The sequence below is a fragment of the Eimeria tenella genome, genomic scaffold, assembly GCF_000499545.2.
Source record: "Eimeria tenella Houghton genomic scaffold, Eth_scaff9, whole genome shotgun sequence".
Taxonomy (NCBI): Eukaryota; Apicomplexa; class Conoidasida; order Eucoccidiorida; family Eimeriidae; genus Eimeria; species Eimeria tenella.
The window spans coordinates 313,678-332,255 of NW_013543465.1; the positions used below are offsets into that span (position 1 = coordinate 313,678).

General features: G+C 52.2%; 3 protein-coding genes across 3 annotated transcripts; 2 read left to right on the forward strand and 1 right to left on the reverse strand.

Annotated features, from left to right (window-relative positions):
* Positions 1-429: 429 nt before the first annotated feature.
* On the reverse strand, positions 430-2,002 carry ETH_00008745 (SAG family member (sag20); the record flags this gene model as incomplete). The annotated part of the gene is made up of 5 exons (XM_013378561.1): positions 430-538; positions 690-890; positions 1,132-1,229; positions 1,370-1,581; positions 1,807-2,002. The coding sequence occupies 5 exons, from the start codon at positions 2,000-2,002 to the stop codon at positions 430-432; spliced, it is 816 nt and encodes a 271-aa protein (XP_013234015.1).
* Positions 2,003-6,209: 4,207 nt separating this feature from the next.
* On the forward strand, positions 6,210-8,705 carry ETH_00008750 (uncharacterized protein; the record flags this gene model as incomplete). The annotated part of the gene is made up of 1 exon (XM_013378562.1): positions 6,210-8,705. The coding sequence occupies one exon, from the start codon at positions 6,210-6,212 to the stop codon at positions 8,703-8,705; it is 2,496 nt and encodes an 831-aa protein (XP_013234016.1).
* Positions 8,706-10,820: 2,115 nt separating this feature from the next.
* ETH_00008755 (uncharacterized protein) lies at positions 10,821-18,165 on the forward strand (the record flags this gene model as incomplete). Its single annotated transcript, XM_013378563.1, has 18 exons — positions 10,821-10,973; positions 11,156-11,282; positions 11,503-11,562; positions 11,939-12,167; positions 12,489-12,685; positions 12,869-13,110; positions 13,236-13,319; positions 13,690-13,807; positions 14,017-14,141; positions 14,718-14,936; positions 15,124-15,244; positions 15,729-15,944; positions 16,068-16,265; positions 16,532-16,725; positions 16,828-16,889; positions 17,010-17,296; positions 17,442-17,482; positions 17,614-18,165. 18 exons carry the CDS (start codon positions 10,821-10,823, stop codon positions 18,163-18,165), a joined length of 3,225 nt encoding a protein of 1,074 aa, XP_013234017.1.
* Between the last annotated feature and the right edge of the window lie 413 nt (positions 18,166-18,578).

Genomic DNA, 18,578 nt, shown 5'->3' on the forward strand with positions numbered 1-18,578 from the left:
TATGCGTTTGTGGTGCGTACATCGAATCTCAGTAATGAATAGCTAGGACTAAAATATTGCATGAGGGCTCTCTTTGAATCTATTGACCGTACCAGAAGGCTTAAAGAGCCACTGGCAAACGTTCATGATGGGCTGGAACCTCCGTTGCTTACTTGCATGCCTAGGAGCTGAAAGGATTCCAACCACGACAGGCTTCTGACGGCATAAAATTATTCTAAATAAAACTGCGTGCAGTACTAAGATGTACTGAAGAGAGAAACGTATTCTGCATTTTTTGCCGAAGCTCTTCCTCACCAGCCACTTGCAGTACGTAGTACTTCCACTGCTAGACATCAGAATCCAGCTTCTAAGCAATTCAGGAATGTCTTCAAACGGAATTTGTACAACTTCAACATCTCCAGAAGCTGCTCCGTCGTTTGTTTGCCAATCTCAAGGCCGAATCATCACAGCGAGGACCAAAAGAACGGTGGCGACGCTGGGAGCCGAGATGAACGCTGCGCCTGCTTCCAATCCCCAGAGGGCATTGTAAAGCTCAGTTCTGCAAACCAAATTAATCGATAGTTGTAATCATCCTTATTGCAGTCTGCAATTCCCATTCTGCAACATATCGTAATCCTGCCTTGTAGCTCATTTGCATGAGGACTCTGCCGCTTGTGCTGCCGGCTAGTCACGTGGCTAGTCCAGCTCACGTAAAAGGCTTTTGTCCCTTTTGAAGTGGATCTATGAAGTAGCAGAATAAAACATTGTAGCCAGCTTTGCAGTTGTTCGTGGCGGCACATGAGACCTTTGTGCTTTCCGCCGATAGCAGAAACGCCACGTTGCCGGCGTTTATGTTGTCAAATGGAGCTTGTGCAGCATCATACGTTCCTGTCGATGGCTCGAATTTTGATCTGCAGCAGAAAGGCAACAAGACTGAACGCGGAATAAGTGGAGATCAAGAAACGTTCTTTGGCAAATACTGCGACTGAGACAAGCACCACCGAGGTGCACCCCTGAAAAATGTTCTTGACAGGGGGATAATCAGCCACCTTGAGCATGCTAAAGTCAGCACAGAACTCCGACACAAGTCTGCACCCAAAAATTTATGCACTGCGGGACCCGTGAAGGAGAGCGTAGTAAAAAGCAACGGACTGTTTGAGGTGGTCGAGTCCGGCTGTGTAAGTCGCCTGGATCAAAGCGTTGCAGTCGAAATTTGTGGAATGCGGGAATGGAATGACGAGTCCGGGATACTGTAGCACAAACCAGGATAGTTGCTATAGGAGCGCCCCGCATGCATAGAAGAACACAGGGTTCTAGCTTCGTGCTGCAGAGGTTCATCACTTTAGCGGAGAGCTGCTACTGAACAATACTCAAAGCCCAAAAGCCCTACCGTCGTCGCTTTTGCGCTCTCGCCCGATTCGCAACTTTGGATGTCGTTACCCGCGAGCTTCACTGCAATTGTCTTGGCAGTGGGGTTTTGTGGTTCCGTTTTTCCGATCTTTTTCAGGCTTTCAGTCACTTCACTTTCCACTGCCTCGGTGAGGGTTCCCAACAGGCTCTTGAGATTTTCGCTCCTCAGCTTGTTGATGGTGGTCAGACAATCTGCAGATGGCAAGTTAACATCTGCGTAGTGGCAATGCAATTATGTCGTGGCACATGTTTCTACCTGACTGCCACCTGAATGTGATTCGTGAAGAACGGGGGCGTTTGCGTTTGAACTGTATTGAAAAGAATAAAATCACGTGCAGGCACTATATATGGAGGCCCACAGAACTCCACAGATCTGTAACTCAAGCCGTCGTAGCACATTCACCAGTTCACATTCACCATCAGTTTTCTCTTCGGCTGTGGGCGGCGTCGCCGCCTGCGCCGAATCTTCACTGGGTACGAGTGAATTTGTGTGGAGGCTGTTTTGCTGAGACGTCGCTGTGCCAGAGCGAAGGGAAAGCGCCGATGAGAAGTGTGGTGCAGCGGCGCTGGCGAGAAGGCCAGCATAACACGTCAACAACGCTACGGGAGTCATTGCCTGACAATTGGCTCATCATAAAGTAAATGACAGTAGCAGAAAACCAAACGAAATGAGCACGAAGTACTGAAGGGCTAAGAAAAGAGAAAGCTGGAATGCGTGGGAGTTAGTGGCACCCGTGTGGTTGTGTGCGTCGAGGTAGTGGGGTAACCTCCACGACGCCTTGATCCCACTATACAATTAATCAGAAGCTTGTGTCGACAGTTCAGGCACATTAATCAACCTTTGGGAGACAAATTTCACTGTATTATTACTTTGTGATCTTATATTTCCTTCACAAAGAAGCATACGTCGACAATGATGTATACGGCGATCCCTGCGATTGCAGGAGTCACAGGGAGTCACGCCGTCTAAGTTAGCGGCAGAGAAATAGGTGAAGAACACAAACCGATTTAGAAACCATCAAGGATATAAACGAGCTGTAAAGAAAGACACTGTGAAGGCCCTGGTTCAAAAGGAAATGCAATTCGTGGTAGTGGAGTCCTGCGTAGGTCACGATGGTGAGCGGTGACCGGAGGGAGGGCTTCCCAGGCAAAACATCTCGTGTAAACTAAAACGCACAACAACGTCTTTGTTTAAAATCAATTTAGAAAAGGTGAAAACTTCAAAGAATTGGCACATGCTGAGTACGTGGGCCACACGCCGTGTGTGCTCGCCTGCTTGGATGGCTGTCCAGTTTTACCGATACTACCGACACCTCTACAGGCCAATTTCTCACTCAAAGAATCTTCCGGCTTCTTACTTTTCTGCTTTGTTTAAAAACATAAACAGTGCGTATTAAAAATAGTTGGATTAATTCAATTCCTGTCGATTCTTGTTCCACTTCCACACGCCGGACTGGCTGTCGGCACCGTCAGCAGTACCACATAATTCAGTGACTACCATCAAAACCGGATACTGAACTGGCTGAGAGGACCCACTGATCAAACGGAATATATGTTACTCTTACTCTATAGGCATGCACGGCATATCAAAGGGTTTAGGGCTCAGGTTTCAGGAGTTCGCGACTTTATTCATCGGCACACGCAGCGTTCACCGCTGCGGCGCCAAATACTCTTGTGGTGTGTGAAATGACTCTCAATAATGAATGCCATGCACTAAAACAATGCCTGATGGCACTTATTAAATGTATTAACTGTAGCGAAAGACGTATACGGCCACTGGCTTCGCTGTGCAAGTTCATGAAGGCTGAAGTATGAGATATTGTTTGCTTACATGCACGCGCGCAAAGAGGAATTCAACCACGACAGGCATCTGACAAACTGAAATTACTCTAGATAAAGTTACTTGTACTTATTGAGTGGCCATATGTGTATTTTACAGGCAGCATCCACCTGGCTAATGAAACCCACGCCTGGCAGGCCTATTGGCTGCCATGTTTGGTATTCTTTGCTGTTCCTAGCTCGAATTCTTCCTCAGGTACATAGGAACTCAGTGGTAAGTTGCATGCGCATGCACGGCCAGTGGCGCCAGAGAGATGAAAGATTGCATGCACCCCGGACAACCACCGAGCAAAATAGAGGGGAAGCTTTCAACGTGAATTTGGCTCTACGCCTCTGCAGTCCATTAAATCTTTTAATAGTTTTGGGCTCACTATGGTAACTTGCCATCGTCAGTGACATTAAAAGGCTGAGATAATCTCTGAGTGCCAGTGCCGTTGGGAAGTTCACTGCCACCTGAAGGCAATGTATCTTGCTGAAGACCAAATGGTTTTCCAGTCTTCCCGGAATATATTTTCACATCCAGTTTTAAGCATACAGGCGCTGAAACGTACGTTCGGTGTTGTTCATGTCAATCGTTTAGTTTTCTTTCCGAAATCTATGCCATTGACTAGCTGGTGAAAATGGACTTTTGCACGTATCGCATGTTCAAGTAAAGCTGCACTCCTGAGACTGCGAGTTCAAGGAGAAAGGCGCTTGTGCATGTGCGTGATTATTGATTTATGCCTGCATGTACATGTTCTGTGCATGCACGTAAATTGCGTCGGTGTATGTAGACACGTGTACAGAAGATTGTGCCTTTCATCTCATTTTTGTTTTCCTACACATGCGCTGATATGACCCGGGATTCTTTTCCAGTTTCGGAAACGTGTCCAGTGGCCGCTGCCCCTGCTCTTGCTGCTGCTGCTGCTGCTCTTGCTGCTGCTGCTGCTCTTGCTGCTCGCCGAGTCCATTTTCTGGTTCATTTGTGCACTAGGGCACATTGCATGCTGCAGTTTAAGAATTAAACCTTTCGTCTCTCCTGTTCTTGCTGTTGACGCCGTTTTCTTGCAATCCCTGTTCATTTTCCCCTGTATCCCACCCATTTATATCTCAGAAATATTTAGTGAACCCATGACGATTTGAATGAATGCAAGAGTTGATCTCAAATCGACGTGACAAATGCTAGCTGCTGTGCAGCAACTAAGACCCGCAGCTACAGGCAGTATTCGAGATCGCGAAGGACGGTAGTGCTTGGATTGGCTCGAAGGAATTCATTTTCTTTTTGGTTCTTCTAAAATTCAAGCTTTTTAACAAGAAAAGAGCTTCTGTTTCTGAAATGCATGTGTACAACCGCAATTTGACGAATTTGGTTTATTTGGCTTTAGGAAACTACACTAGAAGCATAACTGGAGAAAATTGCATATATATTCTTGTTTGAAAATGACCTAAGTTGGAAGAATTGTACTTTCGAAAGATCTGTTGAAATAATAGTTGACGAATAATCATGTTCCGCACAAATCGACACGAGCCTGTTGAACCCACACATTAGTGCTTTCTCAGGATTTCAAATATTCGATTTGATGTATACTAAAGCTATTTAGCGCCCACTGGAGAGGCTCTGGGGATGAAAATTAGGGTTTGGAATGAGAGGTTTTGAGGGTCTAGGATTTAGAATTAGGGTTTTGGATGAGCGCTTTCGATGCCCGAGAGGGGCGTTTGGCGCAGTCGGTAGCGCGTGGGTCTCATAATCCCAAGGTCGCGAGTTCGAGCCTCGCAATGCCCAGTTGGCTTTTTCTTCCTTAGGTTCTTTTTTCCCTTTTCTTTTGTTCAGTTTTCTCCTTTGAGGCTTTTTGTAATGCTTTTAGAGTTATTAGTGCAGATAGACTGAGAGCACGCTGCCGGCCAGGCTGCTCGGATATCATTCATTGCAAAACTTCGTTTGTCTGTATCACATCGCTTTTGTAAATCTACTCAAGCTGGAAATTACACAAAAAGGTAGGCCTTGCGGGATATTCAGAGTCTAGGTTTTAGGGTTTGGCGTTTAGGGTTTAGGGTTTAGCATCTAGGGTTTAGGGTTTGCATACCGAGCATTGCGAATGCACTCCACGGCCACGAAGAGAGGAACAAAGCGGCAGACAAGGCGAAACGACATTGAAAATAAATTGGAATAAAGTTAAGGAAGAAAATAAATAGACTTCTTCTCCTGAAGATAAAGACGTTTCAATTCGTGTGCAGACACGCCAATAACGCTGCATTTGACCAGTGTGCACATCGCGTCCGCCACCTGCAGTCGTTACCCCCAAAAATAGGGGGTTTTTAGCCCTTGAATTCGCTAAAATGGTTTTGATTTTATTTTATTTGTCGTCTAAGAGCTGATTGGAGAAGCAAAGGGAACGAAAAGGCTCCATTTTGCGGTGCTTCCTGAACCTGTGCGAGCTGAGGTCACTGCGGGACTGCTGCCGCCCAGCCTTTTGGTTGCTTTACACTGCATTTTGCCGCCTTTTAAATTTGTTTCCTTATTTTCGAATTTGTTGTTTATTATTTATCCTTTGTTTTATTTCTTTCGAAGGTGTTAGGGCCCAGGACTGCGGGTTTGTGCTGCTGGCTCGTGCTCTTTGCTGCAACGCCGCTGCGCAGTGGCTCTGTATATCTTTACGCGTTTAGTGCCCAGGGTTCTCTTTAAGGGTTTAGGGTTTAGGGTTTAGGTTTTAGGTCTTGGCATTTTGCCGCAGACACTGGCCGATGGTGCTGCAGCCCGCGCGCCCCACGGCGACTCACACACCCAGCGCTAACAACTAAATGAATGCCGCAAACCCCAAGCCCTAAACCCTAATCCCTAGCTTCCAAACCCCAATTTGAGCAGAAGACAACGACAGAAGCTGCCGCAGCAGCGTCCAGCACTCACCAGCAGCACCTATTGCTGCTCAAAGCTAACCTCCAGCCATTCCCTTTGGAGCTCCCTCTAGACTGCTGCTGCTGGTGCAGCAGCAGCTCCTCAGGCAATGGCTTCTCAAGCAGCGCTTAACTCTGCTTGCACTGACTGCAGCAACAGTAGCAGCAGCATCAACAGCAGCAGCAGCAACAACGGCAGCAGCAGCAGCAACAGCAGCAGCAGCAACAGCGGCAGCAACAGCGGCGTGAAGAGGTGTGGGGGCCATTGGAACTTCAGGGCGGCAATTAGAGGTCTTCGATGGGTGTACAACCGGCTGAGCTCTCCCCTGCTGCTGCAGCTGTTGCTGCTGCTGCTGCTGCTGCTGCTGCTGGTGCAGGAGCAGCAGCTGCGGCTCCTTTACCTCCACGGGAGCAGCGCCATCGACGCCCTCAACTCCTGCGGTGTACATACACCTCACACTGCGACTCAGAATCTGTGGGGTTATTCTCATCGCTGCGAAGCAGCTGCTGCAGTTCGGAGCGGCAGACAGCCTGCTGCTGCTGCTGCTGCTGCTGCTGCTTCCGGAGCTACAACGAAGAAGAACTGGTCACAGCTGCTGCTGCTGCTCCTGCCCGATTTGGCTCTGGTGCCTGAAAACCCACTGCACCGGAAGCAGCAGCAGCAGCACGACCAGCAGCAGCCGCAGAATGATCAGCAGCAACAACAGCGGCATCAGCCGCAGCAGCAGCCCCAAAAACTGCAGCAGCAACAGCAGCAGCGCCACTCAGCTACGCTTTTGCCATATGAGCAGCAGCAGGAGTGTTTGAGGCTTTGGTGGCTTTCCATGCTTGCTGCTGCTGCTGCTGCTGCTGCTCTTCTGTCACAGTTGCTGCGCCTTGTCTCCAGCTCTCTGTGGCTGCTCCTTGGTCTTATCTCCAGGCCTTTCCGTGTAACGCAGCAGCAGCAGCAGCAGCAACAGCAGCAGCAGAAGCAGCTGCAGCAGCAAATAGAGGACAGCCCCACCGAGCGCTCCATTTCCGAGAGCAGCATCGCTCCCTATTGCTCCCTCAGTGGGAAGCAGCAGCAGCAACAGCAGTCACAGCGGGCTCAGATGAAGCGGCAGCAGCAGCAAGAGTCCAAGCAGCAGCAGCAGCAGCAGCAACAACAACAAGAGCAGCAGCAGCAACAGGAGCGTAGGGCTCTCCGTCGTCGGCACTTCCGCCGCGAGCTGCTGCTGCGGTCTTCTCCTATAACTGTGTCTCCTGTGTCTCCTGAGTGCAGCAGCAGCAGCACTCAAAGTCCCTTTTCGGTGGAGCAGCAGCAGCAGCAGCGGCTGGGCAAGCAGCAGCAGACGGAAAGCCATCCGCAGCACGAACCGCCCCAAGAAAATCACCCGCAACATCAGCTGCAGCAGCAGCAGCAGCAGCAGCAGCAGGGCTGCAACGACTGCCAACAAACTGGCAGCTGCTGCTGCCCCAAATGCCTCGCCCGAAGGCAGGCAGCTGCTGCTGCTGCTCAGGGGACAGAAGCTGTGATTGGGAAGCTCGTTAAGCGGAAGAGCAGCAGCAACCTGCTGCTGCCAGAGTGCAGCAGCAGCAGCAGCAACTGCAGCAACAGCAGCTTCCCGAGCGGTGGCACTGCTGACACCGCAGCGAGCTGTCCATCCACTACCTTCGTCCCTTTTGCTGCAGGGCAGTGCTGCTCTTCTGCTGAGGCAGCAGCAGCAACAGCAGCAGCAGCAGCAGTAACACCACCAGCAGCTCCACCCTCAGGGGGCTTCAGAAGAAGGGCCCGTTATTTTTATATTGGAGACTCAAAGGACTCTTCAGACGTCGAATGGAGCAGCAGCAGCAGCAGCAGGAACAGCAGCAGCAGCAGCAACCGGCAACGGTACAGCGAGAGCAGCAGTGACAATGACACCAGCAACAGCAGGATCAGCAGCAACAGCAGCCGCAGCAGCACCAGCAGCAACGGCAGCAACAGCAGCAACAATAGCCGCAGCATTTCGCGCTGCAGGACTCCACAGGGTGGCAGCCAGCAGCCTGCAGCAAACACTTCTGCAGGCAGCAGCGCAGCAGCATCCCAGCAGCAGCAGCAGCAGCGGCAACAGATGCAGCAGCAGCAGCTGCACCAACATGACACGATGGATTTGTTGCAGCGGCAGCTGCAGCAGCAACGGAAACAGCTTCTGCTGCGGCTGCAGAAGCAAGCTCGGAGGCTGGGAGAGCAGCGGCCCTTCGCGCCGCAGCAGCTGCAGCGAGGGCCGCAGCAGCAACAGCTGCAGCAGCAGCAGCAACAACAAGAGCAGTGGCAGCAGCAACAGCAGCAACAGCAGCAATTGCTGCTGGAGCAGCAAGAGCAAAAACAAGAGCTAGAGAAGCGGCAGCAGCAGAAGCAGGCAGAGACCGAAGAACAGCAAACGCTGCAGCAGCAGCAAGAACAAAAACAACAGAAACAAGAGCAGCAGCAGCAGCCGCAGCAGCCGCAGCAGCCGCTGCAGCAGCCGCAGCCGCAGCAGCAAATAGAGCAGCAAATGTTGCAGGGTGAAGAAGCAGAGAGAAAGCGCGAGACAGAAAGGCTCAAGGCGCTGGTGCTGCAGCACAAAAAGAAGGAGCTCAGCTCCTAAGCCCTAAACCCTAAACCTTTAATTTTTGTTTATTTTGTTTTTTGCTGACGACTCCCCACGAGAGCTACTGCACTGCAGGCTTTAGCATCGTAAACCCTAGCCCCTAAACCCCCAACCCGACGCAACAGCCTACACCCCAAACCCTAAACCCTAAACCCTAAAATCGAGACCCTAAACCCAAACTTTGCGAGTGGGCATTGCGAGGCTCGAACTCGCGACCTTGGGATTATGAGACCCACGCGCTACCGACTGCGCCAAACGCCCGACGCTTGTGGGCGAAAATTCTAAACCCTAAACCCTAAATGCTAAACCCTAAAGTTCAAGCCCTAAACCCTATCCCGTAACTCTTCGCAGACCTAGTTTTTGCATCTGTCCACAGCGCCCAAGAGGCAGCAGCAGTCTTGTCCTTAACCTGAGCCCGCAGCGCCCACCATTCCGCGCTCAGGGAGGGTTTAGGGTTTAGGGTTTAGGGTTAGGTAGTCCCTTCGGGCGTTTGGCGCAGTCGGTAGCGCGTGGGTCTCATAATCCCAAGGTCGCGAGTTCGAGCCTCGCAATGCCCATTTCGTATTCTTTTTTTTTAATTTCTTTCTGCCTCCTCTTTGTCTTTTGCTGCCTCCCCTGATTGTTCACCAGCTAGCTAGCTAGCTAGCTGGCTCCCCAGCTGGCTAGATAGCTAGCTAGCTGGCTAGCTAGCTGGCTGCTAGGTAGCCGGTTAGCCCGGTGCGGTCCAGCAACGCAGCTAGTTAGCCACCTAGATAACTAGCTAGCTAGCCAGCTAGCTAGCTAGCTAGCTAGCTAGCCAGTGCATCCAGGGGCCTGCTTTCTTCTCTTTGCTAAAAGATACGATTTGGGTTTTGGCTTTCCTTGTCAGCTGCCACAGCCCTAGCTTAGAGCTCACTATATCTAGCTGTGGCTAGCTGTGGCTAGCTGTAGCTAACTGCAGCTAGCTGTAGCTAGCTGGGGCTAGCTGGGGCTAGCTGCAGCTAGCCAGATATGGCCATACCCGCGTTGGCAGCAGTCTTTGCCAGCTGCGCCCTAATGAACCCTAAACGCTAAACCCTAAACCCTAAACCCTTGCTCGAAACTGCCGGCTGTGCGTGCCTTCTAGGCTCAGCGTGGGGCTTCTGCAAGTCACTGTGTAGCCGTCGCTAGCTAGCTAGCTAGCTAGCTAGCTAGCTAGCTAGGTAACTAGCTGGCTAGGTGGCGGCGCGAGCAGCGAGCTACAGCTAGCTAAAGCTAGCAAAACTACCTGCGGCTAGCCATGGCTAGCTGCAGGGTTTAGGGTTTAGGGTTTGTAAAAGACGAGGGACGGGCTCTGCTGCTGTCTTCGTTTTCTTCAGGAAGGGGACCTAAAAACTGCGTTCAGGGTTTAGGGTTTAGGGTTTAGGGTTTAGGGCGTAGGGTTTTGGGGCGGGTCACTGACGCGCCGACAGAAGGGGCGTCGGCTTCAGAATTTAGGGTTTAGGGTTTAAGGTTTAGGGTTTGTGGGGTACTCAGTCATGTCTGGGCATGACGTTGCAGTCGTTGGGCCTTTGAAAAATTCAGTGAAAAACATTTTTAAAAGGATAATCTAGGGTTTAAGGTTTAGGGTTTAGGGTTTAGGGTTTAGGGTTTCGGGTTTAGACCTTAGGGCTTCCCAACTGATCACCACGGGGGGCCCCCTGTCGGCAGCCCCTCCCACGGAGTTGGCTGTGAGCGTGTAAGCCTTTAGAGTTTAGGGTTTAGGGTTAAGGGTTTATTTTTGAAAGTATGTGGATTGGTCGCTTTGGATTTAGGGTTTAGGGTTTAGGGATTAGGGTTTGTCGTCAGCCAGGGTAGGGCCCCCTCCGGTCTCAACGGCGCTGATGATTCTTCTCCTGCCTTCTCTTTTTTTTGTACCTGGGGTTAAGGGTTTAGGGTTTAGGGTATGGGGTTTAGGGTTTAGAGGTCAAGAGGACGAGTGAGACTCAAAGGCCCGCGGCCTGCGATGTTTCTGCCTAGGGTTGAGGGTTTAGGGTTTAGGGTTTAGGGTTTGTCTTTCGTTTATTTCGCCTCCAACCCTAGGCAGGCAGCGGGTTCCCCGAACCCCTGAGCCCCAAAACCCTAAACCCTGAACCCTAAACCCTAAACCCTAGAATGGATCCTTTCCGGGCGCTGCCCCTGCTGCAGCTGCAGCAGCAAGAAGCAATTCAGTGTTTAGCAGCATTTCAGTCGGGGGTTTTCGTGGGATGCGAAAAGGGTTTAGTGCTGCGGGTAGCGCTTGGGCCCTTGGAGGAGGATGCAGTGGAGGTCAGCCTAGGGTTTAGGGTTTAGGGTTTAGGGTTTGCGGGTAGGGCCTAGGGTTTAGGGTTTAGGGCTGTTAAGCGCTGCGTCTACGGCTTGCACCGTTGGCGGCGTTTGCCGACGGGGCAGCCCATGGGTGTCAGTCTAGGTTTAGGGTTTCATGTTAGGGTTTAGGGTTTAGGGTTTAGGGTTTTGGGTTTGAGGCGGGCATTCAGGCCACAGCCACCGTCACCGCCAAGCTGCAGCTTCCCACCAAAAAGCCTGTGCAGTCCGTGGCGCTAATTGAACGCATTTCCGTTGTAGTGGCTGTCTCAGGTGAGGGTTTAGGGTTTAGGGTTTAGGGTTTAGGGCGTAGGGTAAGGGGTTTAGGACTTCGGACCCAGAAGTGTGCGGCTTGAAATAGAAAACCGCACCACGCGAAGGGTTTAGGGTTTAGGGTCTAGGTCCTTTGACGAAACACTCGCACACCAGGACAGGGGGTGTAGGGTGTAGGGTTTAGGGTTTAGGGTTTAGGGTTTAGGGGTGTTTTGAGCAGACGGCTACGTGTACCTTCTGCCTTTTTCTCTGGACTCTCCCGGCCATGTGTTAACAAAAGGTGAGGGTTTTTTCCTAATTATAAATTTTAATCCTTTTTAATTTTTTAAATGTATTTATTATTATTTGCTTATTTATTTAAATTATTTATCCATTTAAGTTTCAATCACCCAACGAATTAGCTGATTTGTTTGCTCTCCATTTGCTGCTAGGGTTTGGGCTGCAGGGCGTAAAGTTTAGGGTTTAGGGTTTAGGGTTTAGGGTTTAGGGTTTGCACCAAGCCCAAACACGCAGCAAGAACCGCGCGCGCGTGGAACCAAAGCAAAGAAAAAACACCAAATTAATTAATTAATTAATTGAAAATAAATAAATAAATAAATAAATAAATAAATAAATAAAATTAAATTCATTTGAATGCGAAGTTGCTGCTGCTGCAGGGGCCTCTTGCGCCGCCGTTGCTGCAGCAGAAACCCTCGAGGGTTTGGCTGCGGTGTATGTGGGGTTTAAGGGTTTGGTCCGGGTGTACGTACACCGCAGCGTGGACTTCGTCTTGGCCAAAGAAGTTCCTTTAAATCCAATTAAAGATATTTTCCAGATCTTTTCTTTCAACAACAAACTTCTTCTCGCCACCCACCACGAATACCTCGTCCTCGACCCCGAAACCAAGTAAACCCTAAACCCTAAACCCTAAACCCTCGGGGGCCTCTGCTGCTGGCCTGCCGCGGCCTCTGCGAAGGCCTCTCGGGGCGCGGCTCGCCCGTGAAGCAGCAGAGTGCAGCAGCCGCGCAAGCAAACCCTAAACGCCAAACCCTAAACCCCGAACCCTAAACCCTAAACCCTCGATGGGGACCGTTTCTCCCCGGGCATTGCTGCGGGACGAATTCCGGGGCCCGCAGATTTGGCTTCGAATAGAGAAGGCGGAGAAGCAGCAGCAGCAGCAGCAGCAGCAGCAGCAAGGGGGAGTTGTTGGGGTTTCGGTGCATGCAGCGCGGCGCAAGACCTGTTTGGGCTGAAAGTGCCAAACCCTAATTTAGCGAGTTCCTGCTGCTTCCTCTTTTGCCCCCTGGGGGCCTCTGAGCTGCTGCTGCGGGGAGACCAGGGCCTTTTGATTTCCATTTGTCTCCAAACTTTGCTGCCAGCAAACCGCAGCACTTTGCTGCTGCCCAAAGACACTGCTGCAGCAGGTTCGTCTCTTTCTTTTTCGTCTCCTTTTGCTGCTCCTTTTGCTGCTCCATTTGCTGCTTCATTTTCTGCTCCTTTTGCTGCTTCATTTGCTGCTCCAAGGCGTCCCTTCTTCTCCATTCCTTCGTTTTCTTTCCCCCCCCAAACCCTAAACCCTAAACCCTAAACCCTAATTTGGCGTGCAGCGGCCTCGGGCCCCTACCTCGTGGCCCTCGAAAGGGGCGGCCGCGTCTGGGCCAGCAACTGGAGCAGCCCGGCGCTGCTGCTGCTGCAGCAAGTGTGTCTTGCTGCACCAATTGTTGCTGCTGCTCCCCTTCTTACGAAGCAGCAGCAGCAGCAGCAGCAGCAGCAGCAGCACAAAAACCCTATTATTGTTGCTGCTGCCAACACGCTCCAGGTGCTGCTGCCCGTGCCTTTCAAACACCAGGTAACTGCCAGCTACAGCGACGCTTCAGGGTTTAAGGTTTAAGGCCTAGGGTTTAGGGTTTAGGGTTTAGGGTTTAGGGCTTAGGGTTTAGGGTTTAGGGTTTAGGGTTTAGGGTTTGTCTGCAGCTCTGGAAACTGCTTATGGCCGGCCGCGTCGCCGATGCGCTGGATCAGCTCAACGCTAACTTCCCCGTAAACGACCCCAGACGCGTAAACCCTAAACCCTAAGCTCTAAACCCTAAATTTTATGCCAGGGGCCCTAACTCTTAGACCGAAGTTCTTCATTCTAAACCCTAAGAAGAACTCGACGACGCTGTTTCTGCGATTTACCTTTGAGCCCTTCTTACGAGAAATCAGAGCGAAGGGTTTAGGGTTTAGGGTTTAGGGTTTAGGCTTTGTGTTTGTGTTTGTTTCTTTTCGCCCTCCACCGTAGACTACAGCAGCAGTAGCAGCAGAGGCAGAAGCGGATTTGATTTTAGGGTTTGTTCCACCATCCAGAACCTAGACATGAGGGTTTAGAATTTGTGGTTTGAAACTAGGGTTTAGGGTTTAGGATTTAGGGCTTAGGGTTTGCGTGCAGGCGGAGGAGCTGGGCCAATTCCACCTGCTGGCCGGCTGGAGCCGTTTCAGCTCTTTGAATTTCTCTGCAGCTTTTCAGCACTTTGCACATGCGCCCCTGGACCTGGGTCATTTGCTTGGTGACTTCTAATCCCTAAACCCTAAACCCTAAACCTTAAACCCTAAACCCTAGGCAAAAGGGCCTGCAGCGGCAAGGGGCGCCCGCGTCAGTGAGCCCCACGGGGGCCGCCGGCGGCGAACAGGCCGCCTCAAGCGCGGCCTGGCAGAGCTGTTCTCAGGGTCTAGGGTCTAGGGTTTAGGGTTTAGGGTTTAGGGTTTGTGAGCGCAGCTTTCTGGCGGCGAGTGTGGCCCTCGTGGCTGCAAATGCCTTTGCTGGAAGAGACCAAAGAACTCTTCGCCTCCACGCCGCCTTCCCTGGTGCCTCCCCCACGCGGACTGGCTGAGTTCGGTAGGGTTTAGGGTTTAGGGTTTAGGGTTTAGGGGTTAGGAGGGCGCTGGAGGCGTAGGGATTAGGGTATAGGGCGCGATAAGTGCAGGCTTTGTTGAGGGCTTAGGCCTTGGGGTTTAGGGTTTAGGGTTTAGGGTTTAGGGCGCTGACTGCTGCTGCTACGGCGTGCCGGTGCACCCCAGAGTTGCGGTTCCTCCAGGGTTTGGGGCTTAGGGTTTAGGGTTTAGGTTTTGGAGCTTGCGATCAGTGACGGACACTTTGGTGAAAGATAGAAAGTCCACGGAAACCCCAGGCCAGGCAAATGCGTCTCAAGAAGTCTTGCTAGAGGCAAGCCCTAGCTGCAAACCCTAGCCCCTAATTCGTAAACCCTAGTCCCTTAACCCTAAACCCTCGACTCCAGATTTCAATCGGAGAAATGCCACTTCAGCTGCTGCTAGACTGGCAAGCAAGGCGGGGAGGTTCGCGAGCGTCAAAGCCTCGCCTTGAGGGTTTAGGGTTTAGGGTTTAGAGCCTAGGCTTTAGGCTAAGGGTTTAGGGTGTAGGGTGTAGGGTTTAGGGTTTAGGGTTTGGGGTGCGTGCAGATTGCCAACAGCGCCCTTTGCTCTTTCCTGCTGAAGCAGAGGCAGCTGCTGCGCTCGGACTACAACGGTTACTGCAAGTTCAGCATCAGCAGCAGCAGCAGCAGCAGCAGCAAAAGCAGCAGCATTGCTGCTGCTGCTGCTGCTGCTGGGGCCTCTGAAGACAGGCAAAAGCAGCTTTTGCTTCTGGAGGCCATTGACACGATTCTTCTCAAGCTCCTCGTAAGTCCTCTAAGCCCTCAACCCAAACCCTAAACCCTCAAACCCTAAACCCTCAATTTGGGCGCTTGGGGACCCTCTGTGTATTTTCCTTAGGGCTGGCCCTAAGGTTTAGGGTTAGGGTTTGAGTCTAGGGTTTGTGGTTTGGGTTTTTTTCTAGGGTTTAGTGTTGAAGGTGTGTTTGGTGTAGGTAGAAGCAGATGACCCTCGGTGGCAGCAGCTGCTGCTTCCTCCGGAAGCTCTGCAGCAGCAGCAGCAGCAGCAGCAGCAGCAGCAGCAGCGAGAGGAGCAGTTCCTGGGGTGCACTTGCAGTGTGGAAGACTGCCGTTTATTTTTGCTGTATTTGGGCCGCACAGATGCCCTAGCTGCGTTGTTGCAGGTTTGCTTCAAACCCTAAACCCTAAACCCTCAGCTTAGGGTTTTGGGTTTAAGGTCTGCTGCAAACCTTAAACCCTAAGCCCTAAACCCTCAGCAGAGTCTCAGCCTCAAAAACTGCTGCAGCGTATCCAAGCCAGTCCGCGCCCGAATGCCCAGCGCTAGCTGCAAGACTGAGCCCCAAACCCTAAACCCTAAACCCTTATTTCGGAGTGGTTGTGCTGCTGTGTCTCTGCAGCACTGTGGGCAAACTGAAGAGGCCCTTGAGCTCCTGACGCAGCAGCAGCAAGGCATGTCTCCTTTTGCTGCTTTTGCTGCTGTTGTTGCTGCTTCTTTTGGCCCTTTCCCGCCTCCCCCTTGCGTTATTTCGCGAGGGTTTAGGGTTTAGAGTTTAGGGTTTAGGGTTTGTTTTGCATGCAGACTCTGCAGGCTCTCCGGCAAAGGCAGAAACCGCATTGTCCCCTTCGGATCAGATGCTGCTGATTCTGCAGCAGGTGGTGCAGCAGCAGCAGCAGCAGCAGCAACAGCAGGAGCAACAGCAGCAACAGCAGGAGCAGCAGCAGCAGCAGCAACAGCAGCAGGCAGCGTTGCTGCGGCGCTTTGCTCCTCTCGTGCTGCTTGAGAATCCAAGGAAGAGTGAGACAAACCCTAAACCCTAAACCCTAACTCGCAGGTGGCCAGGCTCGCCAGCTGGTTAGCGCTTAGGGTTTAGGGTTTAGGGTTTAGGGTTTAGGGTTTAGGGTTTGTTTTGGTGTGCAGCGATAGAGCTTTTCATGCAGAAGAGCTGCAGCCCGCTGCCTGCTGCTGAGGTGCTGCAGCTGCTGCAGCAGCTCCCGCCGCAGCAGAAGCAGCTGCAGCAGCAGCTGCGGGAGCTCTACCTGGAGCATTTGCTGCTGCAGGGTTTGCTGCACGACCCTCAAATAGAAACGGAGTTAGCCTCCATCTACATTGATCGAGGTGCACAAATCAGGGTTTAGGGTTTAGGGTTTAGGGTTTGGTGGGAGCGCCCGTTTTTTGTTCGGTATTTTTTTCTTTGCTATTTCCCTTCAATGCCATTTTGAACTCTACGCCCTAAACCCTAAAACCTAAATCGTAAACCCTCAAGCTGCCAGTAAACCGCTCCTCCTCAGTCTGAGCTCTAAACCCTGAACCCTAAACCCTAAACCCTAAACCTTAAACCCTAACAACTTACAGTAGTCCCCAAAGTGTGCCTGTGTGCTCAGCGCTGGCAGCAGCAGCAGCAGCCGCAGCAGCGCCAGCAGCCGTGCCAGCAACAGGGACAGCAGCAGCAGCAGCAGCAGCAGCAACACCCGCAGCAGCGACAGCAGCAGCAGCAGCAGCAGAAGAGCAGCGCAGTCAGCTACGGCGATTCCTGGAGCAGCAGAGCAGCTACGATGTCCAGAGCCTTCTTAAGAAAGTAAACCCTAAACCCTAAACCCTCGATCCCAAACCCTGGTGCTGGAAGAGCTGTCGTTCTCTTATGTTGCTGTTGTTGTTGCTGCTGCTGCTGCTGCTGCAGGTGGCAGGCTCGGAGTTGGTAGAGGAAAAGGCCATACTGCACGGGAAAGCGGGAGAACACGAGTGAGCTGCAAAACCCCAAACCCTAGACCCTAAACCCTTGCTCTGTTGCGCCCCTCTGGCTCCGCAGCTACCAAGCCCCAAACCCTAAACCCTAAACCCTAGACTTCTGGGCGCATGCAGGTCGGCGTTGCTTTGCTTTGTGAAAGAAAGAAAAGACATTGCAGCAGCAGAACGCTACTGTGCTGCAGCAGAGCAGCAGCTGCTGCCGCTGCTGCTGCAGCTGCAGCAAACCGAGTATGAAGAGATGAAAAAAAACGAAGAGCTGTGGCGAATCCCAATTGCAAAGGCGCAGCAGCAGCAGCGGCAGCAGCAAGAGCAGCAGCAGCAAGAGCAGCAGCAGCAAGAGCAGCAGCAGCAACAGCAGCAGCAGCAACAGAAGCAGCAACAGCAGCAGCAGGTCTACGCAGGTAGGGCGAGGGGGAGGTTTGAGCTCCAGTGAAGCACGAAAGTTCAAACCCTAAACCCTAAACCCTAAACCCTAACAACTAGAAGAGCCCTGTGGCCGCCCAGCTTTAGGGTTTAGGGCTTAGGGTCTGTGTTTTGCGGCTGCAGCCAACAAGCGCTCTTGCGGGCTGCTGCTTTTGTTGCTCAAGGTAACCCCAAACCCTCGGGCAAACCCTAGGCCGCCAAAACACCAAACCCTAAACCCTCAGACCTTACTGTCAGCACTGGAAGGCTTGGGGTTTAGGGTTTAGGGTTTAGCGCCTGCAGGTGTGCGCTTCAGGTCTTGCTTAATTGCTGGAGGGAAGCCTCAGCCGACGCAACAGCAACAGCAGCAGCAACAGCAGCAGCAACACCAGGAGCAACACCAGCAGCAGCAACAGCAACAGCAGCAGCAACAGCAGCATCTGCCGCAGCGCCGACAGATGAAGGCTTAGGCAAGGCAACTTTGGCGGGAGAGGGGGCAGCAGCAGCAACAGCAGCCAGCGCTGCTGCCCCAGCAGCAGCAGCAGCAGCAGCAGCGCCTACAGCAGCAGCAGCAGCAGCGCCTGCAGCAGCAACAGCAGCAGACTTTTACTTGCAGAACGCTTTGCTGCTGCTGCAGCGGCATGCAGGCGCGCCGTGTCTCTCGCTGCGCTCTGTGTTTGGGCTGCTGCCGGGGGGTTTGCTGCTGCAGCAGCTGTCTCCCTTCATTCGTGTGTCGCTGCAGCAGCAGCAAAACGCAGCAGCAGCAGCAGCAGTTCACGAGAAGCTCTGCAGCGCAGACTACCTCACTGTCTACACGCAGGCAGCAGCAGAAAAAAGCAAGTGGATCGAGATCACCCAGGAAACGTAAACCCTAAACCCTTTAAACCCCAAACCCTAAACCCTCTAAACCCTAAACCCTAAACCCTAATTGCTGCCCAGCGCCCCTTCGCCTGCTGCTGTGCCCATTTGGCTCCCCGCTTCGGCGCCCTTCTGGGCCCTCCTCAGCGCGCTCCCCCAGAATCTAGGGTTTAGGGTTTAGGGTTTAGGGTTTGTGGTTTGGGGCTGCAGAGCCTGCCCGCAGTGCGCGCGGCGAATTGGCAGCCGCGCTTTTGCTGCTCTTCCCGACGGCCGCTGTTTGCATGTGCAGTGCTGCGCGGGCTACGAATGTACGCAAACCCTAAACCCTAAACCCTAGGCTTTCGAGGGGCCAGGTCTGAAGTCCGAACATTTAGCACGCCACACGCTGAACCCGCAACTCCCCAAACCCTAAACCCTAGACCC